The sequence below is a fragment of the Diospyros lotus genome, chromosome 6, assembly GCF_014633365.1.
Source record: "Diospyros lotus cultivar Yz01 chromosome 6, ASM1463336v1, whole genome shotgun sequence".
Lineage (NCBI taxonomy): Eukaryota > Viridiplantae > Streptophyta > Magnoliopsida > Ericales > Ebenaceae > Diospyros > Diospyros lotus.
The window spans coordinates 3,709,836-3,735,796 of NC_068343.1; the positions used below are offsets into that span (position 1 = coordinate 3,709,836).

The window sequence follows — 25,961 nt, forward strand, 5'->3', positions numbered from 1 at the left end:
TCCACACTGTTTAATATTAAGAAGAAATTACAACTTCTAAATTAAGATTAAACCATCTAACAAGCATTACGAAGATTGCAAAAAATAAACTTTAAAATGAAAACAATATCCTTAATATATTTTGAGTTCAAATATCAATAATAATAATATGAGATGTTAATAGATAAATAATACACACACGTAATTATTTTTTTAATGTACGTTGGCATTGGCCTATGGGACTTGGGAAGTTCATCTGTGATATGGTAATGTAACAGAGTTTCAATCTTCAACACTGGCCTCTGTGTAGCAGGCAGGCAGGCAAGGCGACTTCATTCAATCAAGCCTTCTCAACAGATACTCAATTTGAACCTCCTTCGTCAAGGGCATGATCCAGTCCCCATACACATCACCAACCAAGCTCGGTTTTATTTTGCAAACCGGCTCTCCTCCCTCTTCCTCCCTGTCTCCACTCACCTCTTGCCCGTAAGTCTTGGCTTTGGCCTCCACTCTCCTCTTCACCTCCTCTTCCACTGCCGGATAAGTCAGCAAATCCATCAGCCCCGCCCTGTCCTGTCATCATCCAATCCAATCCAATCCCATTCCATGTCAGTAGTGCTGTATTAAAGACGCATTTTAGTAGTAAGAGCGATTCAAAAGCAAGAAGCACGTATATGTACTTGTGCTCTAATGGCAGGTTCGTATGAATCAGGAGAAGCTCGAAACTTGGCCTCCGCGACAAATTTGCCGTAGTGTATTCTCTTTGAGAGAGCCTGCAAATGGGAGGCGAGTAATTGAAATGGAATTGAAATGATAATGCAAAAACATTGAAAAAAAGAAAGAATGAATGAAACATGTATACCTGCAAGCAAATCGTGTCACAAACTGCGACAGATCCACAGTTGCCATCACTTCCTTCCTTCACTAGCCTTGGAAGAAGATCCCTGAAATACGTAACCCAAATCTTGCTGTTTATATTGATTGCATCGGCTATGGGATGAAGTACCTGTTTCAATGTCAAATTACAAAGGGCTATGTTATATGGGGGCTTCACATAAATATGTTGCCAAGAACATTGAGTTTCCACTGCATCTATATATTATCTTGCCTGAGGGTATTGTAGGCTTGGCAGGATTGGGTCGGGTAAGTCATCCGGGAAGAATGGATGCTCGTCAGGACTTTTGTATCTCCCAACCTAAACAATACCAACATCTCAAGTCTTATGTCTCGGCTACATGAATCCTTTTTATTTAATGGTCATTTCTCATCCTCCAACCTCAAAAATCAATTAGAAGCTAGCATTAATAACTTCATTAATTTTCTCATCTATTTTGTAGGGCATACCCGGGCTTGAAGCTTTTCCGTTTCTTTGACAATGAAGTCGACCAAGGAGCCGTGGAAGCCATTGATGAGGAAGCCATTGTGCTCATAAGCATCGGCATTGAGACAGTATTGAGCCCTTTCCAAGAGGCTGAAAATGATGCTATCCTCTTGTCGAATTAAGGAATTTCTTATGCCCTCTAGAGTGTAGCTGTCAGTTTCATCGGTCCTTTCTTTCTTTGGCAATCTAGAGAGAGATAAAAATAATGAATCAATCCTTTATTTTATATTACATGAGTTCTAACTTGAGAAATCATCTGCCTTAAAACACATCTTTTCGGATGGCCCAAAAGAAATGTTGAAAACAAAAATTATTGGAAGGAAGGGAAAATCGTAAAGGGAAAACTTTTAACACTTTAATAATCTTTGCCATAATAATTGAACTTTGAATACATAACAGAGGGAATTAATTATGCTTTACCCATACGACAAAACTGAAGTAAAAGCAAACGTTCAACAGTTAACGGAGAAGATCACTAAAGCAAATATTCAACCGTAAACTGAGAAGATCACTAAAACAGAGGAAACACAGAGGAAGCAGTACGTGTACCCAACGGACAATGCAGAGGCCTGAACCGATTCGATGGTGGGCTTTGACAAATTAGAAGAAAGGAACCCTGGACAGAGAGTCGATTGAATCCTGTTTTGTTGCCCAAATGGACAACTGGGTTTTGAAGATTTCAATCTGGCAGGGTTGGATATTGCAAGATAAGGAAGCCTCAACAGCCTTGCCTCCATGGTTGCTTGACGATGTGAAGAAAAAACAGAGAGAGAGACAGAGAGTAGAAGAATAAAATACAATCGAAGAGCACGGCGAAGAAACCGAAGATTGGTTGGAGAGAGGCAGAGTAAAAGGCAAGTTGAAGGGCATGGCGGTTGGCTGAAGAGGGTAGGTGTTTGAACGTGACTGCAACCGTGTATTATGTATTCTGATAATCTCTTCTATTTTTTTCTATAAAGGGCAAAAACAAAAAAAAAAAAGCGCCAAAAACACTATAAATAATATTTAATATAATAATGATACCACTTACCATATTAGTATAAGAGATAGGATAAAATAATTCGAATAAAACATACTAACCAATATATTTATAATATATTATATATTTTATAATATAAATGATACGTTATTCACGTCGTGAAACATAAGTTAACAAGGAATGAATGTCTGGATCCCACTTCTATGAGCACATGCCGCTTCTCTCTCAATTTGCTTTTTGTTAGGTATAATTTTATCTTTCATAATAGATTTTATTTTTTTATTTTTTAGTAAAATAAATAAAATGATAATCTTAAATTAAGAGGATAATTAAATATTAATTAGATTATAAGTATCAATATATATAGAGTCATACTACATGTACATCATTTTTGTACATCTTAGGCTACATAAGGTGTATCAATGACAAAAATACCCTGCGCCTCACGCGCCTCTATGCGTCTCAGAGAGATATTTTTGTCATTGATACACCTTTGTGTAGCTCAAGATGTACACAAAGGTGTACCAATAGCATTTTTCATATATATAAATATATGTGGTTATTAATAAATTTATGTTTAAAATAAATTTAACTTTGAAATTGAGAATAAATTCATTCCTAAGGGGCGTGGGGGTGGGGGAGATGGCGAAAACTATAAGTAGGTTCTTTCTTTCTATGGTCATCCTCAATGTAAAGAGAGTCAGCCAGTCTCTCTCTTATCTCAACGCTTGTACGTCTCTGAGATGCAGATACCAGTCCCGATTAGAGCTCCGACATGGATTTCCACGCGAAGACTCTTCGAGGAGAAGCTATTAGATCTTCACAAATGCACCAACCTAAATCACGTGAAACAAGTTCTAGCCATCGCATACAAATCCAATCTTCACAGAGACCTTTTCGTCACTCGGAAGCTCATCGCTGCCTTCGCAATTTGTCGCCAAATGGTGTTGGCGGTTAACGTCTTCCGTCAAATTCAAGACCCCAATGTGCATCTATACAATACTTTGATCAGAGCTCACACTCAGAACTCCCAGCCTTATCAGGCCTTTGCATCTTTCCTCGATATGCTGCACTGTGGCGTGTTCCCTGATAATTTCACTTACCCTTTTTTGCTGAAGGCGTTTTCCGGGCAAGCTTCGTTGCGGTTGGTTCAAATGATTCATACACATATTGAGAAATTTGGTTTCTCTTCAGATATATTTGTGCCCAATTCGTTGATTGATAGCTACTCGAAGTGTGGTTCTGTAGGCTTACAAGCGGCAAGGAAGTTGTTTGGGGTGATGGTGGAACGAGACGTTGTTTCTTGGAATTCAATGATCAGTGGGTTGGTGAAGGCGGGTGAGGTGAGGGAAGCTCGTCGCCTGTTTGATGAAATGCCTGACAGAGATACCGTGAGTTGGAATACAATATTGGATGGTTATTCGAAGGCAGGACATATGGACGTTGCATTTGAATTATTCCAAAAGATGCCGGAGAGGAATGTTGTGTCTTGGTCTACAATGGTTTCCGGTTATTGTAAAGCTGGGGAGATGGAGATGGCAAGGATGTTGTTTGATAAGATGCCGGCCAAGAATCTGGTTACTTGGACTATAATAATTTCCGGGTATGCTGAAAAGGGACTTGCAACAGATGCTATTAGCTTGTTTGACAAAATGGAGGAGGCAGGATTGAAGCCTGATGATGGCACTATTATAAGTATTTTAGCTGCTTGTGCAGAGTCAGGCTTGCTTGCATTGGGGGAGAGAGTTCATGCCTCAATAGACAGGGCTAGGTATAAATGTAGTCCTCACATATCCAATGCGTTGATTGATATGTATGCAAAATGTGGCAGCTTGAACCAGGCATTGAGTATCTTTAATGGGATGAAAAAAAGAGATTTGGTGTCTTGGAATGCCATAATTCAGGGTCTGGCTATGCATGGGCATGGGGAGAAAGCACTTCAGCTTTTCTCTGGAATGAAGAAAGAGGGATTTGTGCCTGATAAAGTTACATTAGTTGGTGTTTTATGTGCTTGTACACATGGAGGTTTTGTTGATGAGGGAATCCATTACTTCTATACGATGGAAAGGGATTATGGAATAGTTCCTGAAATTGAACACTATGGTTGCATGATTGATCTTTTAGGCCGTGGAGGGCATCTTGAGGAAGCTTTTAGGCTTGTACACAGCATGCCAATGGAACCAAATGTCATTATATGGGGTACCCTTTTAGGGGCATGCCGAGTGCATAATGCTGTGGATTATGCTAAGGAGGCGCTTGATCACCTGGTTGAACTGGAACCAACAGATGCAGGAAACGTTTCCATGTTGTCCAATATATATGCTGCAGCAGGAGACTGGGACAGTTTTGCGAGTTTAAGGCTTCAGATGAAGAACATGGGCACTCAGAAGCCATCAGGGGCTAGTTCAATTGAATTAGATAACGAGGTTTATGAATTCACTGTCCTAGATAGATCACACCCAAAATCAAATAGCATGTATCAGATGATTAGTGGACTACGCCTGCATCTTAAGCAAGTTGGCCACGTCCGAGAGGCATACTAACTTTTTGTTGTGGATAATGATATGGGTTGATGCATTGCACCACAGAAACAAAACTAGAATGCAAGTTATCCCTCTGTCAAAGTGCAACGACAAAGAAAGGCATGGCAGCTGCTTGACTTAAAGCTCTTTTGCCTGGGCATTAACTTATTCATTTCTTGATGAACCAAAGACGACGGCATCTTGTATGCATTACTCATGGGATGTGCATCGGGCAGATGTCAAGTGCCTTCAAGTCATTAGAGAAAGTAAGTTGTAATTAACCCTTGAAAATGTACTGTACAATCAACTTCATTACTACATGTCTCCTCCAGTTAGCAAGTAATTGAAAGACTTGCATGAATTTTTAACCCTTTATTTTCTCATGATAATTGAGTTTCCACTTGCAGTAATTTGAAAGATATGTAAGATTTGTCATTTGTGATTACTTGCACTTATACAAGATAAAGACTAAAGACTATATATAGAAATGACCAGCAAGATAGAATTTATATAGATATAGTAAGTTTAAAAATTAATATGTTATTGTATTATTACACGCACTTCCTCATGCCTCAGCGGTGAGGGGTAGCAAACCAGCAGCCACCATGATAAGTGGCTTTGAGCGTGGCACGTCGCTCGTAAAGGGCCGCGTAAATAAATCCACTTAATTCAGATGGATAACATAAGATAATGGCATTTCCAATTGACCAGAGCCACTACCCAGTCACAAACCATCCACGTAGAGCGTTCTGAATGCTCTTTTGCTTTATTACGTGTAAAGTCATATCCAGTTTCCACTGGCCCATACTTGGCAAGCTACAACAGAACCATCCTCTTTCCATGGATGGGATTGTAGTCAGCTTGTGGTGTACATTTTCCCTTGCCACAAGTATATTAATTAACTCTTATCAATTGCTTCCTACCCTCCAAGGCTCATTTCAAAACAGACACCATGGAAGCTTGTTTTCTCTCCTCAAACTCATTTTCCAAAACCATAGCACATATCCCTTCAACCAAATCTAAGTTTCTCACCCACCCAAAGAAATACCCCAACCAGTTTCAATACAAGAAAGTTGGCATTCCACCATCTTCTATTACATGTAAGTTTCTGAACTTTTAGTTGTTCTTTTTCAGCTCTCCTCCTTGTCTTTGAATGTCAAAGCGTCTAATCATCTTGTCAATGGCAGGTTGCCTTTCTGGCTCGTCATCATCTCCAGAAGAAGACAGCAGCCTTGTTCTTGACGGTGATTGGCGATCCTTCAGAGCAAGATTGGTAGCCGGGGAGAGAGCTCTGAGGTCCGCAGATCCATCGTCCTCTGTGGTTGATCCTGATTCTGTGGCTGATGATCAGCCTCCAACTGTAGCAATTGGTGATAAGTGGGTCCACCCCATCCATGAACCTGAGAAGGGTTGCCTGCTAATTGCCACAGAGAAGCTGGATGGGGTCCACATCTTCGAACGGACGGTGATCCTGCTCCTATCAACCGGGCCTGTGGGCCCAACTGGCGTCATCCTCAACCGGCCATCACTCATGTCCATCAAAGAAACCAGATCAACGGCGTTAGATGTGGCAGGCACATTCTCTGATAAGCCGCTGTTCTTCGGTGGGCCTCTGGAAGAAGGGCTGTTCCTGGTAGTGAGGCCCAAGGAGGGTGATGACAGTGATAATGGGCCTGGGAAGAGTGGGCTTTTTGAAGAAGTGATGAAGGGATTGTACTATGGAACGAAGGAGAGTGTGGGCTGTGCTGGTGAGATGGTGAAGAGGAATGTGGTTGGAGCTGGGGACTTCAGATTCTATGATGGGTATTGTGGATGGGAAAAGGAGCAGCTGAGGGATGAGATTAGGGCTGGCTACTGGACTGTGGCGGCTTGTAGTCCCAGTGTAATTGGACTGGCTAGTGTTGGGCTGTGGGAGGAGATCCTTGGGCTTATTGGGTCTAAAAAGGTTTGGTGAGTGTGGCCCATGGGCCAACAACTACTTGTAACATGACTGCATCTATATTCTCAAAAATTGTAAATGAAATTTAGGGCTTCGCATTTTGCAGGGCAGAAAGAGGACATGCAGGGTGGATAAAAAGAGTAACTTTTTACTCTTGCTATCAAAACCTGCCCTAAAAATGTTATGTCATTGTTGATTTTCTCACTTATTTGAAAAAGTAAAGAGTGTTTTAAATGTTCTTGATGAGGCCTAATCTCAATTGGAAGATACAAATTTTTTGGCCTATCCTTGTCAAAGCTGAAGATGCCTTGGTACAGAATCATATCTGTCAAACCATAAGTAATTAATGCCCATTAATGTATTTACCATGTATGGTACCAACTAATAGAAAATAGCCACATCCTAGAGAAGAAGAGAATCCCTCCACCCCCACCAAATGACAATTACGGGGCTGCTGTGCCCATTTGATTCAATTGAAACCTGAAGGCCCCCCATCCGTTTTGAAATTAAAATTGTAGGCCATGTTTGGTATCATGTCCAACTACCATTTTTCCTTCTCCTTTTCCTTCCTCTTCTCTGCTAATCCCAGTTCTGGCATTCCACTAGAAGCAGCCAAACAGGCTTTACATTTTTAGCTAAATCTGGAAGTCTTCACTTTGGAACTGAACTCAAGCCAAAGGGGGTTCAGTTATTTGGGTAAAAGATTAGGATTTTGGTACCACTTAATGCCTTGTAAACATGTTTTTTACTGGTAATTTTAAGATTGCAAAGTACCCTATTTTCTAATTATTAATTTTTGGGTAAATTGCATTTGACTCCTTAAAAGTTTCACTAAATTATAGAGTGTGCACCCTCATATTCTAGAAATTACACCAATCTTTCATCGACCAAACGTTTGTTTGTTAAAAAATCCATGTCCAATGTCAAGGACAGCCATCTAACCTTAAATAGTTACCTGATATAATAATTAAACAATTAGTATAGTCAATGTAATTTGTAATTCTTTATTTATGATAACTTTATAATTTAGCCTTAAGTTTTAGATTACTACTATTACATAACAACATGACATTCTGGTGGGGATTATTATTTATACACCAGGATTCAAGAATTTAGGATAATCCAAATATAATATATCTCCTTTGCCATGGGAATATATCCATATATAATTAATCCTTTTTGTAGGCCCCATGGCATACGCCAAGCTGTCCACTTTCTGCTTCAATGACCCAACCTCTTTGCCTCCCGCATTATATAAACTAACCCTCCGTGGTACATTCTTCTATATCAACTGGGCCATCCAATTTCAAAGTTGACCACTAGTTGGCTACATACACGCACTGAAAAACTGTGTAAAAATCCATTAATTTCACCATTTGGTTGAACTGACAAATCCCAGTTGAGAATTGAAAAATCTAGAGAGTCCGATAAGATTACCGATTAGATTATCGAAAGGGGGTAAAAAAACGATTTTGTCCCCACTCTCAGCTCTCTCCTTTCCCCTTCTATAGATTACCTAGCAAATGTCGACAAGTCGAGACAACGATAGCAAAAAGGTGATGGAAGTGAGACGAGAGCAACGGCGAGGCAACAGCTATCGAAAGGGAGACGAGAGAGCAAGGGAGAGGGCAAATTCGTCATTTTGTCCCTATTTTGTCCCTGTAGAACGACTCATTGAGAATAGTTTTGATGGGTTTCACTTGTTAGTATCATTTTGAAAGAAATAAATATACTCTAAATTATATGGCTTAAGGGTAAGAGATTATAATTATTATTTTTTTTATGTGTATATATATGCACCTATTTAGGAGGTAAAATAATTAACTTGAGTCTACAGATTGATAGGAAAATAAAACTAAAATTAGAACCGGTCAAAGTGGGAAGAAGGGCTTTTTTTTTTTCTATGGTTTTAAACTGCATTTGATCCAAGTTTATTATTGAGTTTGTTGGGCTGGTGGAGTGTCATTCTCAGATCAAAGTACAGTGAATTTAATGTATTTATAAGGCAGGTTCCAGTTTTAGTTAACAGTCTCTGACCATTCACATCACATAACATATATATTTCGATTTTCATTGCAATTATTATGCAGCACATTAACCAAATGAACTGAGAGGGCTGTGAAAGGACAAAAGGCCTTTTGCATTAAGAAAAGCAAAACAGTATGTATGATCCATGGAGATGGAGGCATCCTTTTACAGGCTTTCGGAGCTTTTTGTTTGACACTTGAGACAGCCAAACAAATACCAAGTTTGCTATCCAAAGGAGGGAGGACTATTACTGATCTCTTGAATTTTATTTTTTATTTTTATTTAAAAAAAGAATAGAGAGAGAGAGAGAGAGAATAATTTTATGCTTGATAAATAAATCTTTAATTAAGGGTGAGGGGTGTGTGTCCTAACAATAAAAGGAAATTGAAGACCGCGTTTGGTTGGTATTGACCAATACAAATCAAAGCTTATCCCAAGCAAATCAGAGGGCATTGTTGGCCTTACAGAGGTCATAGAGGGAATAAGTGAGCAAAGAATAAAAGAAAAAGGGGAAAAAAAAGAGTCCGTCCGTCCATCCATCCATCCATCCATCAAAATTCCACCAATTTTCCGATCAGCCAAACGCAACCCTCCAAAATTCACAAATAAAATCTCCCATCCACGTCGCCTGTCCATTGCATCACCAACAGCACAAGAGTCGATTTCAACGACTGACGACGAGAACGGACCCCGACCCACGCGCTGACGCCGAGCGTGGCGGCCAGATCCTCCCAGTCGACACGCAGATTTTGATCTTGGTTGGTGGGTGGGTGGGTACTTAACAGTACTTGAACTTGGTCTTAGCGGGCGCGATGAGGTGAGATCATCGGCCGCTGCCTCTCGGAAACTGTTGCGAGTTTGTCGCTGTTGGAAAGTAAAATAATTTTCTTTTCTGAAAATCTTTAATGAAAACTAGGAAAAGAGCATCTCCATTAAATGATGGTGTGTGCGTAATGCAAAGGGATGTAGAAAAGCAAAGTGAAATAAAATCCGTGAAAACCCAGAAAATGTATTAAATACTTTGGTGTGTGAAATGGAGAGGAAATGATTGAATCAAAGCCCATTGGTGAAGGAACCGCATAGAATAAGGAGAGACCAAATGTTGACAAATTTTAAGTCATTCTGCTCTTCAGCTCATATGTTTCTGTAGAGAGAGAGAGAGAGAGAGAGGGAGGGAGAGAGAGGGAGATCTTATCTGGGATTTAGGATCTCTCTCCTACCTGATGATGGCCAGGGTCCAGTGGATCGGGAATTCTGTACCTATTCTTCTCTGTTGTGGCTGTGGTGATATTAGAAGCTTCTTCTAATGGCAGCCGAAGAGTCTGAATTTCCTTGGATGTTCGGTTCTTGTTTGCTGCTAGTTTTCTAAGAACTTGTTGAATTCCCCTTGAGGTTCTGAAGAAGGGTTTTAGAGATTGAACGGGTATGCTCTGATTTTTATTTAATTTTACTTTCTATTTCATTTAATTGGATGACTGCCATTTCTTTGTCAAGTTTGGTCATGGTTGTTGGGATCTTTATGTTTATTGCTCGACTTCTTGTGGCTAATTTCTTTCAGGTCCTTGATTTAGAGAACCAGTTCTTATGCATTTCCCGTTCTTTTTCACTGGGTTTTTTTTATTGAGAGGAGCTTGACGAGTTTATTCCTTCTTCTCTTCTTTCAATCCCATATTTCGGCATCTTTGCTTGGCACTTAGAAGCTGCTTGTCAATTGCGATTTTTTTTTTTGGCTTCCTGATACTTTGAATAAGCAATAAGAGATTGATTCAAATTGCTTTTTCTTTTTGTTAAGGCAGTTCATTTTGGGATATGAGTGCATGCCAAAAATCTATTTTGATTATCACGATAATGTCTTATTACTCGTACAAACCCCAACAAATTGCATGCTCAAACATCATTCGTGACCCTGCATATTGTTTCTTTCTATCAAACGTGTAATGTCCAAAAATCTTCTTATTTGACTTAACCAAAAAATAAAAACAAATTCTTCTTATTTGTTTCTTTGTCTGTCTCCCATCTTAGAACCTCGTTTCCCAGAGAAGATTAAAATAACAAGGGTCCAAAATCCTACCCAGCTTTCAACTTTGTGATGCGTTTACAATCAAGGATACACATTTTCCTACAATGGCGGGGAAACTATCACTCTGTTGTTGTGGCGTACTGGTGTCTTGCGTACTTCATCTACCTGAAATTATCTGAGACAAGTGTCTACCTGATATTGGATGCAAAAGTTGATAATTCTGTATGTTTTGTTTCCCCCTCCGTGTTCTCTTGGTTAATGGCTTGTCTTAATACTAAGTACTCCCATACAATTATCTCCATGGTATTGTGGTGAGTCTGATGATTACTATTTTTCATAATATTGAGAATCGGAGTTGTTAACTTGTGCATCTCCAGTTGGAGAAACCGAAAGAAAGTTATCACTGTTAGAATGTTTATAGAATGTTATGCTGTGATAGAGTTCACTATGTTGCACCGTTACCCACATTAATAATCTTTCTTTGGTGAACTAGTTGTTATGTATCAGAATATGGGTTGCATGAAGAGCATTGAACAATTCTGTATGACATAAGAATGAGTTGCAATGCATAGGTTGGCTTTATTACGATGTCTGTAAATGTGTCCTGTTTGTACTCCCTGCCTGGAAGTCATGGTTTATTATGTAAACTACTTTATTTGGTAGTGATGATAGTGATGACGACCTTTGTGCTTCCGATATGTGCATTTAATAACCTTGGCATTCAATTGTACTACTTTTTATTACTGTTTAGCCAAGGTCAAATTAGTTCTGTTTTTGCTGTTGATTTCAGGAATGGGAACTGAAATACAAGCTAAGACATTCTTTTCAAGATCTTATTCCATGAGGGATCAAAATGACTGCACTGGGAGTGATTTATGGGCCATGTATCCTGAGCTAAAAACCTTGAAAAATGACCACTACTGTAATTCATTTTTGACAAGTCCGGCCATAGATGTATATTTGGGGCATGATAAAGGACAACTGAGGCAAACCATCTTGAAGCATGAATATATATTCAGACATCAGGTGTGCATTGGTTCAACGTTAGTGCTTCCTAAGTGAACTTTTATAGAGATTTTACAACAATAACTTCTAACTTTTCTGTTTTTTGTCAATGGAGTTCTTGTACTCCTGATTAATCACTTTATATTATTATTCAGTATCCATGTGAGTTTTGTGTATTTTCGTTTGGAACAAAGGCCTTTATTTGGCAATGGTGGCTTTTTTTTTTTTTTTAATTCTTCTTTTTGGCAAATAAGATAAGAGCCAGAGCTTTTGAAGTGGACCTTTTTTTGTCAAAATTCAAAATCTAGTCTTCTTGGCATTCATTTTATTTTAAATTTCATTCCTAATTCAGCTTGAAGAACTTCACCGCCTTTACAAAAGACAGAGGGATCTCATGAATGAAATTAAGAGGGAACTCTATCAACATCAGATACCAGCGGAAATGTCACAGTCTGGTCTCATTCTATCTTATGGGGTCAAAAAGACAGGTCATGTATCCGATTCACCTCTGATGCTTCCAACTTTTGGAAGATATAAGTCAGAAACTGATAGTATCCAGCCTCTTACTTTTGCAAGAGAAAAGAATACATCTGGTCCTTTTCTCTCCAAAGATAGAATAACACCAAAGGATTGTGAATCCACAGAGTCCAAATGCAGCATTTTTCAGAGAAATATGTTGAACCTTGAGCTTCCAGCTTCTGTACATATGCATAACAAAGGGAAGCGGATAAGGGAAAGTACTTGTGGAGTTTCAGGCACAGAAAGTTGCTCTCTTGCCAGGAATCGTGCAGTCACACCTGAGGTAAATTTGTCTCTTGGTAGTGAATCTGGCTGTAACACTGATGCTTTCAGATGTAATATTTATTCAAGAGGAAGCTGGGATATGGTTGATTTGAATGAAACTATTGAGGTTGAGGAAGCACCCGTTTTAGCTTCTGTACATAATTTAGGTAATGTAACTTGCCTTGATGAGGATATACAGAAGCAGGCTGCATATGTAAACTTGAAATCAGGGGTCCATGCTTCATTGAAGGAATCCTCTCAAATCTCCCTTTCAGGAAGGGATGGAGGAATTTGCCTCGATAATATGTATCCAGGGAAGGAAGGGAATCAAAGAATGAGTATAACTTACAAGAGGGAAGCCGGTAAGGTTCTTCTTCTAGAATCTCTTAGATAAATATATATAAAGTGTATCTTCCAGCTGTTCCTTTAACTTTCTTCATGAGAAAGTTGAGTTTTTTCTTGATAACAGATCAATCATCTTGAGCCAATATATATAGTCTCTTGAGGAGCTATTCTCTCCTTTACTGGTGTAGTTTTGACCCTGATATTTTAGTTATGTTAAGAGTTGCTGCTGAAATTTAAACAGGTTTTTCATTCATCTAAATTTATGAGGAGGCTTGTAAAGGAGTAAAAAAGGCTAAATAATTAACTGTACAAACCAAGATGTAATTTCCCTGGTAATGGGAGTCAGGATTTATTCGTAGATGTAATGAAGCATTAAATTAGAGTTATCCCCCCTCTCCCCCCCCCCCAAAAAACCTGTCTTTATCTGAGGCTGTTTCATGTTCTCGGAAGTCATTGTGTACAAACTCAATGTTTTTGTTTCCTCACTGTGCGGTTAATACTTAAGCATGCATCGCCCGAGGTATAATTAATCTCCTGATGAACTTCTCTAAACTATGCCATGTCTCAGTGGTGGCCTTCCTTTGGATATCCCGGCAGATTTTCTGGAATTACTCATAGATGTATTGCTAAAAATAAATTCTTGCAAAAACACAAATAAAAGAGTAGAACAACAAAATGACAGGGAAAAGGAAGAAAAGGAAAACACAGTGGAATTTTTTACTTGGAATTTATTGCAGGGCATAAACTGATTATGTGACCTGGCAATTACCCAAATTGCCTGTTTTCAGGGGGACGTACATGCAACCTGGATTCTTTCCATCAAGGTCTCTGTCCTGAATATTCACCTGCTATATCTAACCCACTCAAAGCTGAACCCGGCAAAGTTGGCATACTCTCGTCATCTGGCCCGTCTGATATTAACAGAGAGCCCAGTAGAAAAAGGAAAATTTTTGGCGTGGAAATATCTGAAGGAATTCTTGATCAATCTGTTGAGGCTTCCCATACACCCAGTCTGCACCGACCAAAGCCTGAATATATAGCCAAATCCGAGTCTTCCTCCCTATCAACATGGAGTAATGCTACAAGTATATTTGGCCAGGATGTGTTATCAATTAAAGAAATTCCTTGCATTAGCTCCTCTTTTACACCCAATGGGAGTACTAGTTTACCATTGCAAAGCCTGGATGTTATTAGAGGCAAGAGGCAGTTTAGCGACAGCAATTCAATATCGGTTTCAAGAGTTGAAGTATCCTGCCAAAAAGACCTTTGTTTTGGCTCCCAGTCGGATGCCAAGCAACTGAATGTTTGCAGCTCATCACTTGGATATGAATTTCCAAATGGAAACAAAAGAAATAGTTCAATTCCTGAACAATTCATGTTGAATGGTTCAGTAAAATATCGAAAGGATTTAAGCTGCATGGATGCGAAGTGTGCAAAGGATGTGAACTCAGATATGGGGATTCTTCAGCAACATCCTGGGTCTTTAGATGGGCAAAGGAGACATGAGAACCCTATGGGGGAGCTGCCTTGGCTTAAAGGAAAAGAACTTGCCAAAGTTCAGCCAATTAAAAGACAAGAAGGTCCTTGTCAAAGGAATCTATATTCCTTGCACAACTATTCTGAACAGTTTTCTGACAAAACTGAATTTGGTAACATTCCTTATCGAAGTTCAGATGAGGATCCCACGTCTTCATCAATGAGAGCCGGTGATACTAAGCTTGACAGAACTGATGCAAGTGCATTTCCAAGTGGTAACAAGATTTTTGGGTTTACCATTTCTGTGCTTCAGACCTCCCGGGATCTTACTTCTCTGAGTTCTCACTCTAACCCTAATGATGTTGCTGCTAATGGTAACGGTAGTAATGACAGGAAAAATTTGGATCAAGATCCCAGTTCTGGAGTTCTTGAAATTAAGGACCTTCGTACAGAGAAAGGACTGGATAATTGCATTTCTGGCCTGAGACGTTGCATTGATTTGAATTTGTGCATGAATGAAGATGAAGCCCCACCAGTTCCGTCTCTCCCAAGAGCCATTGTCAAGATAGCCACCACTGAGATAGATTTGGAGGCTCCAGTAGTACTTGAATCTGAAACAGGCCCGCCTCCTGAAGCGGATTCTTCTGAAAGCCCTTCTAAATTGCCTTTAGATGTATCTTGGGAGCATGGCGAAGACCTTGTTAGTGTAGCAGCAGAGGCTATAGTAGACATATCCTTGTCTCATCTCATCAAGGATATAACTTGTCATTCGTCATGTGGACTGTCCAGTGATTCACTCCATTGGTTTGCAGAAGTAATTTGTAATGCTGAGGGTGATCCAGAAGGTGGACCGAAGGCAGTTCCTACAGGTACTGACGCCATCCATGGAGAAGAGTTCATTCCTGATGGGATGGATTACTTCGAGTTCATGACACTGAAATTGGCAGAAATCAAAGTAGAGGAAGAGGAATACTGCAACAAGTATCCGGCCCCAGAGATTCTGAAAAATGAAGAAACAGGGGCCACTGTATCATCTAAACGACCTCGAAGAGGCCAAGCGAGGAGGGGGAGGCAGCGGAAGGACTTTCAAAGGGATATACTTCCTGGAATCATCTCTCTCTCAAAGCATGACGTGATCGAGGATCTTCAAATAATAGAGGAGTTGTTTAGAGCAAGCGGCTTCACCTGGCAGCCAAGACTTTCAGGGAGAAACACAGCTAAGAAGGGAAGGGGGAGGACACGTGCTGGAGCTTCCTCTCCCTCTGTGACACAGAAAGCAGTTTGCCAGCCCCCTGCAGAGCATCTGAATCAGAGAGAAGTAGTACTCGAAGAGACTCTGCCCGGGTGGGGGAAGAGGACAAGGCGTTTGCCCAGGCAGAGATGTCCAAACGATATTCCTGCTCCTGCTTTGAAGCCTACTGTCCTAGCTTCATGAGCGGGGAAGGGCAGCCGCTCCCATGGCTCGGTTGGCTAGTGTTCCTAGCAATAGGATTATGCGTGTACATTCCTTCCTAATTTGGCCTACTTCGCCGTTCCTAATTGTACTTGTAGAATCGTGATCAGTTCCCGGATAATGTTGCATTCTTTGTTGAGACAAACGTTGTTTTCTCTTCTTGTCCAAGTGTGTGAAAGTTAAAACTAGAAGGCCGGTCTTCATAATTGGGGTTACCCCAATTTTTAGATCAATGGAGTTCTCCAGGTCTCTTATAAAACCAAACATTTTTATGCTCTGCTGGCTTCAGCTTGTCTTTGCAAGTTTCCCCACGGATCACTCATCTTCACTGTCATAGATTTCTTTTGAGTTTGTCATTGCATCTTCCTGCTTGGACTTCTAAACCACCTCTTCTTTGCAAAGGAAGTAAAGGGCTTGGATTATGTTTTTCAATGCTAGACTATCAGATAATTGTGTTCATTGATTGGTCTGTAAATAGAGATATATTGACATAAACTCGTTATTCATATGCAAAATTATGAGATTCAGATGTAACTGTTCATATTTGTTGAAGAGCTGCTATATCTGATTAGTTTGATTTTGATCCAAGTTGTATAAAATTTAATTTAATTTTTATAAATTATATTTTAAATAAAACAATAAAAAATCTTGTTATATTTGAACTACTAAAATACTAGAACTCCGATTTTAAAGAATTATTATTTATTACAATCTGTTTTTGATACTGATCATCGGCCTCTTCTTTCTGCTTCTCGCGGGCTTGCAAGGTCTTGCCAGTATGAGGTTCAAAACCCTTGCTTTTCCTTCTGGTTTTTGGTCCTTCAATTTCAATCCAAGAAGAAGTTTTTAGATTTCTTTTGTTAAGCGGATATAATGCCAGGATGAGTGTCCTTCCATCTGGGTTTCTCTCATTCTTGAACAAGAAGAACAGCCAAATAAAATATACCATGCTTCGTTCTCTCTTTTTCTCTAATTTAAGTGCAGGAAAAGCAGCTTATCAATTAGCGCCACTTTCAGAGAAATTAGCTTCTTATTTGGAGAACTCTTCGGATGCTGTTTTTCTAAGAAAGTTTCATGCTCGCATATTCACGTCTGGGCTTCAAGACCACGTCTTTTGGGGCTCCAAGCTCATCAACTGCTATGCAAAACTTGGGTTCTTTACTGATTCTAGATGGGTATTTGACAGGATCGTTAACGAAAATCTATCTCTCTGGAATTCAGTTCTTGTTGGATATTACAGAGCCGGCCACCACATCGAAGTTTTAAATCGATATTTGGATTTGAGACGACGGAAAATTGGCGTGAATGGTTCAGCTATCACATTCAGCGTGAAAAGTTGTTCTGAGTTGGGAAGGCTGCAATTTGGCAAGGGAATTCATTTGGATGCTTTCAAATTTGGGTTGAGTGGTGATCGCTTCGTGGGCTCATCTCTCGTCGGGATGTATTGCGCGAATGGTGATGCTGACAGCGCGTCCAAAGTGTTTGATGAAATCACTGAGAGAGATGTTGTTGCTTATACATCCTTGATTACAGGGTTTGCTGAAAGTGGAGTTGAATGTGCTTATGAGGCTTTTAGGATTGCTCGGTCTATGCAGGAAGAAGAACTCTATCCCAATAGGGTGACTTTAGTGAGCTTGCTTCAGGCTGCAGGACGCTTGGAAGCATTCAAAGCGGGTCGGTCCATCCATGGCTATGCTATCAGGAGAGCTGTTGGATCTTCAGATGAGATTTTTGAAACAAGTCTGATGGACATGTACATCAAGTGTGGGGCCATGAATGTGGCGGCTTCAATTTTCAGCAAAATGAGCACAAGAAGTGTTCCTTCTTGGAATGCATTGATTGCTGGTCGCCTGCAAATGGGATGCCCACTAGAAGCTTTGAATCTTTTCTCACTCATGGTGCAACAAAACCTTGAACCCGATTTGGTTACTTTGGCAAATGTGATTTTGAGTTGTGCTGATTTGAAGTGTTTGCGCGAAGGGAAAAGTATCCATGGTTACATAATTCGAGCTGGAATTCAGCTCGATCTAGTTGCTTCCACAGCTTTAATTGACACGTACTCAAAATGTAACAGTTTGATCCTGGCCAGGAAAATCTTTTCTAGAATGGAGGAAAAGGATGTGGTTTCATTCAATGTCATGATGGCAGGTTATTTCCAGAATGGGTGTGCTATTGAGGCCATGGAGATGTTTTATGAAATGGTTGGAGGAGGTAATATGCCAAATTTCAGTACCATTTTGAGTATACTTTCTGTATTTTCTGCTCTGAAAGATGTGAGACGAGGCCGGTGCATCCATGGGTATGTATTCAGACATGCGCTGGAACTGAACACTGAAATAGCCAATCAAACAATCTACATGTATGCAAAATGCGGATATGTAGAATCTGCTAGAGAAGTCTTTAACAGGACAGAGATTAAGGACTTGGTTTCATGGACATCAATGATGATGGGGTATGTACATCAAGGGCGTGCTGATGAAGCCATAGCCTTTTTCCGCCTGATGAAAAGAGAAAAGGTAATGGCCGACTCTATCACTATTCTAAGTTTGCTTCAGGCAGTCTCTCAGCTAGGATGCCTGAATCTAGCGAAGGAAGTTCACTCTCGAGTATATAGGCTTGCAATGGAGCAAGAAAGCCCAATAGTCAATTCTTTGATTACCACATATAGCAAATGTGGGAAACTCGACATGGCTAGTGCTCTGTTTGGGCAGATTGGCAATCGGTCTTTGACGTCATGGAACACGATGATTGCTGCATATGGAATGCATGGAAAATGTATGCAGGCAATTGAACTGTTCGACCAAATGGAGGAGGAAAAGGTTGCTCCAGATGAAGTCACCTTCACTTCTTTGATATTTGCCTTGCAGCCATTCAGGCCTAGTAGAACAGGGTCTGCGCGTTTTCAGGTTGATGAAAGTAGAATATTTAATAATTCCCAGTGAAGAGCATTATGGGTGCGTGGTAGATTTATTAAGCAGAGCAGGACGGATCGAAGAAGCCTTTGGGCTTGTGAGTTGCCTGCCGCAGACATACAGAACTTCTGCTCTGGGTACATTGCTTGCTGCTTGCAGAATTCATGGGAATGCTCAAATGGGAGAGGTCATAGGAATGCAACTTCTGAAGTTAGAGCCTGAGAACCCTACTGCCTATGGAATGGTCTCTAATTTATACGCAGAAGGGGGCAACTGGAATGATGCCGCCAGAATAAAAGCCATGGTGAAGGACAGAGGCTTAAGGAGGACTCCTGGATACAGTTTAATAGAAGTAGACAAGAGGCAAGTGTATTAGATTTGAATCTGTAATGACAAAAACAACAAAAAAATGAATATTAGGAGATTAAAAGTATCTACTTTTATCTGTTCAAAACGATGGAAATCATCAAAGTATGAGTCATTTTGAGCCATTTCCTTGGATTGGAAAAAAAAAAAAGGGAAGGAAAACAGGTCCCACCGGGAGTCGAACCCAGGTCGCTGGATTCAAAGTCCAGAGTGCTAACCACTACACCATGGAACCACCTTGACGTGATTCTTAATTAATTTATAAATCATTTCTCAAGTCCACTGCCCCAATTAGAGATTTTTAGGAATTCATCATTTCTCTGGTGCGTTTGATTCATTGATTGGTTGAAGCACGCAAGAATGGACGGGGACAGTGCTGCCGCCACCACCTACGATATCGTGATACTGGGAGCCTCAGGCTTCACCGGCAAGTACGTGGTCAGAGAAGCCCTCAAGTTCCTGAACTCGCCATCGTCTCCGCTCAAATCTCTAGCCCTCGCCGGCCGTAACCCAGAGAAACTAGTCCAAGCCCTGAACTGGGCTTCTCACCCCAACCCGCCGCCGGCCATCCCCATCCTCACCGCCGACACCACTGATCCTCCGTCCCTCCGCCGCCTCGCCGTCCAGGCCAAGCTCCTCCTCAACTGCGTCGGCCCCTTCCGGCTCTACGGCGAGCCCGTCGTCGCCGCCTGCGCCGACTCGGGCTGCGATTACCTCGACATATGCGGCGAGCCGGAGTTCATGGAGCGGGTGGGGGCCGCGTTCCACGAGAGGGCGCTGGAGACGGGGTCTTTGGTGGTCTGTGCTTGTGGGTTCGATTCCGTTCCGGCGGAGTTGGGTTTCATCTTCAACTCCCGGCAGTGGGCTTCCCCCGCCGTCCCCAACCGGGTAGAGGCGTATCTGAGTCTGGAATCGGATAAGCGGGTGGTTGGGAATTTCGGGACGTTTGAATCGGCGGTTTTGGGCGTGGCAAATGCTCACAAATTGCAGCAGTTCCGGCGGTCCAAACCCAGACTACCTCGGCCGGAGGTTAGAAAATATCTCTGCTAATTCTGGTTGTGTCCTTTTCTCAAGTCCTTTTGATAGATTGCATTGCTCTTAGTAAATTGAACTCAACTTTTTGAATCATCGATACAACTTTTTTGCCTTTATCAATAGATTCCTGGTCCCCCTCCTCCCAAAGGGCCAACTGTAGAACATCAGAAGAAGATTGGGCTTTGGGCTGTGAAACTCCCCTCAGCAGATTCCACTGTTGTCCGAAGGACTCTTGTTGCTCTGAAAGAAAATCCCCGTGGTCTTCCAGGGGTTAACGAAAGCGCTGAACAGGTTGAGAAGAGAGAAACCTTTTGGTCAACTGTGAAACCGGCTCACTTTGGAGTGAAGATAGGCTCTAAATCCATCTTTGGTATCATTCGGTTCATCATCGTAGGGCTGTTCATTGGGCTCTTGGGTAAAACTGCTTTTGGAAGATGGCTTCTCTTAAAATTTCCCTCGGTCTTGAGCCTCGGGTGGTTCAGGAAGAGAGGTCCTTCCGAGGATGAGGTGAAAAGTGCTTCTTTTAAGATGTGGTTTGTTGGAAATGGATTTAGCGATGGCACCCTCCTTGCAAGGGGAAACATGAAACCTGATGTGGAAATAATAACAAGAGTAATGGGTCCGGAGATTGGCTATTCAACCACTTCAATAGTTCTAGTTCAATGTGCTCTTGTTCTTCTAAGCCAACGTGATAACTTGCCAAGAGGAGTTTTAACCCCTGGGTTTGTGTTCGGCCCAACAGATCTTCAGCAAAGACTTGAAGAGAACGGTATATCCTTCGATATCATTTCAAAGAGTACTCCATCTGCCTAGTTTGTGCGGTTTTGTCACATTGATACAACAAAGTTTCAACTCATTTGATCAAGTGGGGGTACAGAATAAATTTTTCACTTCTATCTTGTTCAAGTGTCTTCGCATGTCTTTTAGTGCAGATGTGGCTCTAATGAGGTAGTGGTTTAACCTTAACTTGCTCTGCCATTGAGTATTCTATAAAATTCCGCTTCTTTGCATCTTCAATCCCTTCATTCAAATCTCATATACTTTATTGTTTGAATTCCTTTGCCTCACTGCACCTTTATAGGCATGGAAAGGGTACTTCCAAAGTTCTATATGTAGTTTAATGCAAGATTCTATTTGTTCAAAAACTTTTTCGTCATGCCAAAAAGCCAGAATTTTTGGTGCTCTGGAATATAGATGGATAGATAGATTTGGATTATGCTTGGGAGATTAATGGGTGGTATTGAAACCCCAACATAAGAATCTCACTACATCTGATAATGAAAACCAGATCAGAATAGAAATGCAAGAAACAACGCGTTAACATAGATTAAGAAACAGTAGCCAAGAATCATCTCTTCTCCAGCTTCAATGCATTGATGTCTCCCATCAAGGCCATAGCTCTCTCCCTCAACTTCCCATCACTCATCATTTCTCAAACTTTCTCCCCGACCTCTTCCCCTTCCACTAACCTCTCCCCGCATTCTCCGCCACTTCTACTTTCACTCTCTGGTCGCCGTGTTGTGGCCAGGCCAAGATTGGTACCCTGTATCAAGCTGCTTCCATCAATGAGTTCCAACCGCAATGGCTAAGGAAGCCTCCAATTGCAGGTTGTGCAAGAATCTCTGCCTGCTTCGCCCAACCTTTCACCACAATTCCTTTGTTTTGTTCTTTCGAGAAACGAATCACCCAGAAACTCTTTCATCTCTTCTGTATCCTCTTTGTTCACTTTTCTGGTCTTTAAGACCCACAAAAGTGCACACCCACTTCTCTCTAACCCACTGCCAAGCGAGCTGTAGGTTTCCTAAAGTTGTGTAGATATAATTTCCTAATTGCAATATACATATTAGGAAATCAGAAAGGAGTATGTTGTATATATATTCCATTCACTGTGATGAATAAGATGTGTTCTTCTCCCTAATATTTTCTGCAAAAAGTGTAGCTGAACCACACAGACAATTGTCCTCTGGTCATGTTCTTCTTCACTGGACATAATTTTAATCATAAACTTCTAGGAGTATGTGGTGATTAGTTAAGGTTTCACCACAAAATAACAACGCCAGGATTGCATCACATCAGATAATTAATAACATTTGAGGAAAACCCCATAAAAATGTATGTTAGACTAAAGCAACTTCATATAATCACAAGATCATGAATTTTATGAATAGAATGTGAAAGAATGTTGGAGGGTAAACGAGGACAATGAACTAATAGTTCAAATTTAGAATATAACTAATGTGCTGGAACAGCCCTTTTCCAGGAATAAGCACTTCTGCAATGCCGACATCGTAATCATGGAAAATGGCACCTTAAATGGAAACTTTCCCGTAATCACAATTCGCCATTGTTGTTAACATTTGTATTGTCAATCGTCTTCAGTTTTGAGCTTATTCTTATTGTTACATTATGATCGCCTCATTATTTATAGTTTTGACCAACAGTTAGTTATCATTCTGAACAATCTCTAGTTCGAATCTTTAGGAACTGCAAAACATAAAATTTGAAGGCCACTGCTTTTCACCATCTAATAAAGGGGAAGCATATCCTATCACAATGGCTAACATGTTAACATTACCAGAACAAATTTTACATGATATGATAACATGCATGACATTACAATTTCAGGCTCTTTGAGAACTGCTGACTTAGATTTTCTGGGAAATGCAGAAATAACGTCTCCAGTTCTATCAGATAATGCTACTAAAAAAAATTGCTGCGTGTTGTAATCATGTCATCGTTATATTAAGTATGGAATGTGGCATTACCTAGTACAGTTTGAGAAAAGGAGAACACTAAGCCAACCATGTTAATCATAAAAGAACTGAAGTCTGTTTACCAACAAGAAGAGAATGAACTTGCAAACTATTAGATAAAAATTAGAATATGGATAGGGAGGTGGAAAAATATACTAAAATCATAAAAAAAAAACAATGTGATGCAGGACAGCAAGGCTTTGCTGAAAATTAGGAAGAAAGAGAAGAAAATCAGGGAGAGGAGAGAAGAAAAGGAAGAAGTAGAAAGGGAGAGAGAGACCTGAGAGAATTCAGCGAGGAGATAGAAATCAATGGTATTATTCCAACTCAAAAAGTCTTTTCTGATTTCATCACTAATGCCTATTTATGGGCAAAGGATCAACTACAAAAGACAAATTCAAGTTATAATTATCCAAGCAAATCTACTAAAAATAAAGCTAAAAAAATATAAATTCTAAATCAAAATTCAAAAAAAGATCAAATTTCCTATACAATGGCTTAAGAAGCCCCATCCTCCTGTTGTTCAGCTGATGGATTCTCCGATCCCTTGATCTTGTTCATTCAAAGGGAGAGAAAATTAACTATAGAATCAACCAACTAGTAGGCTCGTCCATCAGTTGTATATGGAAAGTTTTATTGATCTACATTGCTTTCAGAACAATAAGATAAAGTGATAAACACGCTATACTATCCTAAAACTGATAATTAGGTTCCACAATCCACAGATGGTGAGATTATGTTATAAATCTTTTGATAGTCTTAATGTTCAACATATGTATTTTCTAAATTTCTATATTTCTTGAAAAAAAAATATAGCTCCAAAAGATCACCTACGCCGGGATGATGTTTCACTAAAGCCCAATAATAGTTAAAATCGAGATTTCAAGTAGGATCGAAAAATGATTCATAAATCATATCGTAAAATTGTAAAAATAATTAAAAATATTCTTTAATTTTTGTAAATATATATTTATAATAACATATATTTACAAAAATAGAGAATGCCACTTGTAAGGCCCTTGTGAGAATTGAAAATAAAACAATGTTTCACACTAAAAGATAAGGTGAGAGAATTCTTTCATTAATACTTTCTAATGTATATATTTTTTAGGGTCCAATTACAACAACACAGATGAGCTGAAAACTATGATCTCAAAGCAACTAAACTATTAGATTAGAGCTCATATAGCTGGCTTTCTAAATTAGTAAAAAATAATTCTTTATTGAGCTTATCTTACAGGGATCCAATTTAAAAATTTTAGAGAGTAAAATAGCTTGCCCTTCTATAAAAAACTACATTAATATAGGATGAAAAATATCATTCACTCACGATGATAAGTCATAGATTCGAACAAAGTTGTCATTGTAAGAACACACTACACAAAGAAAAAGAGGGGTTACGTTATTGTTGAGAATGCCAAGATTCCGAGCAATCGAGCACAGAGCACCAACAAATGCCGACCGTCGAGTATCAAGCAACCACGCGATGAGGGAGAACGACGGTGGAAGGAAGAGGAGAGAGAAAGGGAGCTGATAGTGAGAAGGGTTTCTGATTTGGGCATAGTGCGTGAGTTTCTAATTTTTCGATTTGGTCAAGCAACTCTCTAAGCCTCATGGTAAATGCAAAATTGTTGAAATCAAAATTTTACAATTTCAACAATTTTAAATCGTGATTTAATGAGATTTTATTGTAATTTTGATTTTATATGTAATTTGAATTGTTTGAGCATTTTCGAATCATAAAATAGTAAAATCGTACTCATAAAATTAAAATTTTAACAACAATGTTGAACCCCCACATCTGTGATGAATGTCACAATCTTCTTGTGGATATATGTGGCAAATGCTTTTCCTCCAAATATACATACTCTAGGAACAAAATTTTCTATTCTATAGTCAGGGGTCTTTTCTTTCATCTTTTTATGAACATAAACAATTCTAGTTACATCCAACTATTGCTTCTAATTAGGGTTGTTAATGGTTGGATTTGGTTTCAATTTTTGCCAAAATCATAACCAAACTAAACTTAAATTTTAAAATCAAAACTAAACCATTGCTCATTGATTTTAAAAATTAAAAACCATAACTAAACCATTCGATTTGGGTTTGGTTTCGGTTTTAATCATATTTTTTTTAATTTAATCCATACCAACAGACAAAAACAAACTCTTGCAAATAACAATTATAAAAAATTTTGATAACTCCACAATAAACAAAGACAATCTCTAATAAAATTACCTTTTTTTTTGCATAAAGTTACAAATTAATTTCAAACTTCTCGGATATAATTATTTGATTGATAAAAATAAAATAATTTAAGATTATGTTTTATTTTTATTTTTTAATTTCTTTATAAATATTAAATATTTTATATATTTGTAATGCATTAGTTAAAATACTTATAAAAATTGTATTAGTCAATATATATTATGTGTATATATAATATATTAAATAAATAAATATATATTAGAATATTCAATTTAGTTCGATTATTCAAGCATTCAATTCGATTTCGGTTCGAGTTTTAGTTTAGAATTAATGAAAATCATAACCAAACCATACTCATTAAAATAGTGTTCTATTTTTTCCTAAATCAAACTATTACTCAGTCAAATAATTTTTAGCCACGTTGATCGATTCGATTTTGGTTCAATTCTCCATGATTTCGGTTACTATTGTCTTTCCTATTTCTAATCATTTACTCATGGGAAGCGTGCCACCTGAAAAAGTTGGAGAAAGATTAATAATAGCAATTACAAACTAAAGAATCAAAAGAAAAATAAGGAAAAGATGCCACTTGATGGTCGGTCATGGACAAAAGGTTAGGATAGAGTAATTCTCATTATCGAGATTCTATTAAACATCATTTCTATGAATGCATCTTACTCAGCTTGAACACTTGATAGAGAAAAGCATACAATTTTTCTACACCACAAAAGCAACTGCAACATTGAGAATAAGTATTGGCTATATCTCAAAGAGCGA

At 39.3% G+C, this 25,961-nt stretch overlaps 6 protein-coding genes and 1 non-coding gene across 9 annotated transcripts; 5 read left to right on the forward strand and 2 right to left on the reverse strand.

The window, feature by feature from the left end:
- Positions 1–75: 75 nt before the first annotated feature.
- On the reverse strand, positions 76–2,236 carry LOC127803160 (chorismate mutase 1, chloroplastic). Of its 2 annotated transcripts, none has more exons than XM_052339211.1 (6): positions 1,910–2,236; positions 1,324–1,546; positions 1,088–1,174; positions 842–985; positions 660–752; positions 76–552 (listed from the first exon to the last, which is right to left on the reverse strand). In XM_052339211.1, exons 1-6 carry the CDS (start codon positions 2,095–2,097, stop codon positions 316–318), a joined length of 972 nt encoding a protein of 323 aa, XP_052195171.1. In that variant the 5' UTR covers positions 2,098–2,236; the 3' UTR covers positions 76–315. The 2 variants fall into 2 exon arrangements, with proteins under 2 accessions (XP_052195171.1, XP_052195170.1); XM_052339210.1 differs by having other exon boundaries at positions 1,904–2,236.
- Positions 2,237–2,992: 756 nt separating this feature from the next.
- Positions 2,993–4,882, forward strand: LOC127803158 (pentatricopeptide repeat-containing protein At3g29230). The gene has a single exon (XM_052339208.1). The coding sequence runs from the start codon at positions 3,083–3,085 to the stop codon at positions 4,880–4,882; it is 1,800 nt and encodes a 599-aa protein (XP_052195168.1). The 5' UTR covers positions 2,993–3,082.
- A 20-nt stretch (positions 4,883–4,902) lies between these two features.
- Positions 4,903–7,040, forward strand: LOC127803161 (uncharacterized). 2 transcript variants are annotated; one of them, XM_052339214.1, is made up of 2 exons: positions 4,903–5,127; positions 6,049–7,040. In XM_052339214.1, the coding sequence occupies exons 1-2, from the start codon at positions 5,067–5,069 to the stop codon at positions 6,813–6,815; spliced, it is 828 nt and encodes a 275-aa protein (XP_052195174.1). In that variant the 5' UTR covers positions 4,903–5,066; the 3' UTR covers positions 6,816–7,040. The 2 variants fall into 2 exon arrangements, with proteins under 2 accessions (XP_052195174.1, XP_052195173.1); XM_052339213.1 differs by lacking the exon at positions 4,903–5,127 and adding an exon at positions 5,657–5,961.
- Positions 7,041–9,640: 2,600 nt separating this feature from the next.
- LOC127803155 (uncharacterized) lies at positions 9,641–16,071 on the forward strand. Its single transcript, XM_052339206.1, has 4 exons — positions 9,641–10,251; positions 11,639–11,874; positions 12,206–12,998; positions 13,770–16,071. The coding sequence occupies exons 2-4, from the start codon at positions 11,641–11,643 to the stop codon at positions 15,890–15,892; spliced, it is 3,150 nt and encodes a 1,049-aa protein (XP_052195166.1). The 5' UTR covers positions 9,641–10,251; positions 11,639–11,640; the 3' UTR covers positions 15,893–16,071.
- A 262-nt stretch (positions 16,072–16,333) lies between these two features.
- LOC127803156 (putative pentatricopeptide repeat-containing protein At3g01580) lies at positions 16,334–19,462 on the forward strand. Its single transcript, XM_052339207.1, is given in 2 exon segments — positions 16,334–18,771; positions 18,773–19,462. Coding segments are annotated over 2 exon segments (2,406 nt in total). The 5' UTR covers positions 16,334–16,791; the 3' UTR covers positions 19,199–19,462.
- TRNAQ-UUG (transfer RNA glutamine (anticodon UUG)) lies at positions 19,352–19,423 on the reverse strand. Its single transcript has one exon. It is a non-coding gene; the product is annotated as a tRNA-Gln (tRNA).
- A 40-nt stretch (positions 19,463–19,502) lies between the features above and the next one.
- On the forward strand, positions 19,503–21,240 carry LOC127803159 (probable mitochondrial saccharopine dehydrogenase-like oxidoreductase At5g39410). The gene is made up of 2 exons (XM_052339209.1): positions 19,503–20,217; positions 20,347–21,240. Exons 1-2 carry the CDS (start codon positions 19,549–19,551, stop codon positions 21,034–21,036), a joined length of 1,359 nt encoding a protein of 452 aa, XP_052195169.1. The 5' UTR covers positions 19,503–19,548; the 3' UTR covers positions 21,037–21,240.
- Positions 21,241–25,961: the final 4,721 nt, after the last annotated feature.

Excerpts from the sequence above, each read along its gene's own strand:
- LOC127803160 (XM_052339210.1), bottom strand. The coding sequence starts at position 2,097 with ATGGAGGCAAGGCTGTTGAGGCTTCCTTATCTTGCAATATCCAACCCT. Across the intron at positions 1,547-1,903 it reads GCATTGTCCGTTGGGTACAC|ATTGCCAAAGAAAGAAAGGA; the intron begins GTACTGCTTCCT and ends ATCTCTCTCTAG. Across the intron at positions 1,175-1,323 it reads CGGAAAAGCTTCAAGCCCGG|GTTGGGAGATACAAAAGTCC; the intron begins GTATGCCCTACA and ends GGTATTGTTTAG.
- LOC127803158 (XM_052339208.1), top strand. The coding sequence starts at position 3,083 with ATGCAGATACCAGTCCCGATTAGAGCTCCGACATGGATTTCCACGCGA.
- LOC127803161 (XM_052339213.1), top strand. The coding sequence starts at position 5,814 with ATGGAAGCTTGTTTTCTCTCCTCAAACTCATTTTCCAAAACCATAGCA. Across the intron at positions 5,962-6,048 it reads TCCACCATCTTCTATTACAT|GTTGCCTTTCTGGCTCGTCA; the intron begins GTAAGTTTCTGA and ends TGTCAATGGCAG.
- LOC127803155 (XM_052339206.1), top strand. The coding sequence starts at position 11,641 with ATGGGAACTGAAATACAAGCTAAGACATTCTTTTCAAGATCTTATTCC. Across the intron at positions 11,875-12,205 it reads AATATATATTCAGACATCAG|CTTGAAGAACTTCACCGCCT; the intron begins GTGTGCATTGGT and ends TTCCTAATTCAG. Across the intron at positions 12,999-13,769 it reads AACTTACAAGAGGGAAGCCG|GGGGACGTACATGCAACCTG; the intron begins GTAAGGTTCTTC and ends GCCTGTTTTCAG.
- LOC127803159 (XM_052339209.1), top strand. The coding sequence starts at position 19,549 with ATGGACGGGGACAGTGCTGCCGCCACCACCTACGATATCGTGATACTG. Across the intron at positions 20,218-20,346 it reads CCAGACTACCTCGGCCGGAG|ATTCCTGGTCCCCCTCCTCC; the intron begins GTTAGAAAATAT and ends CTTTATCAATAG.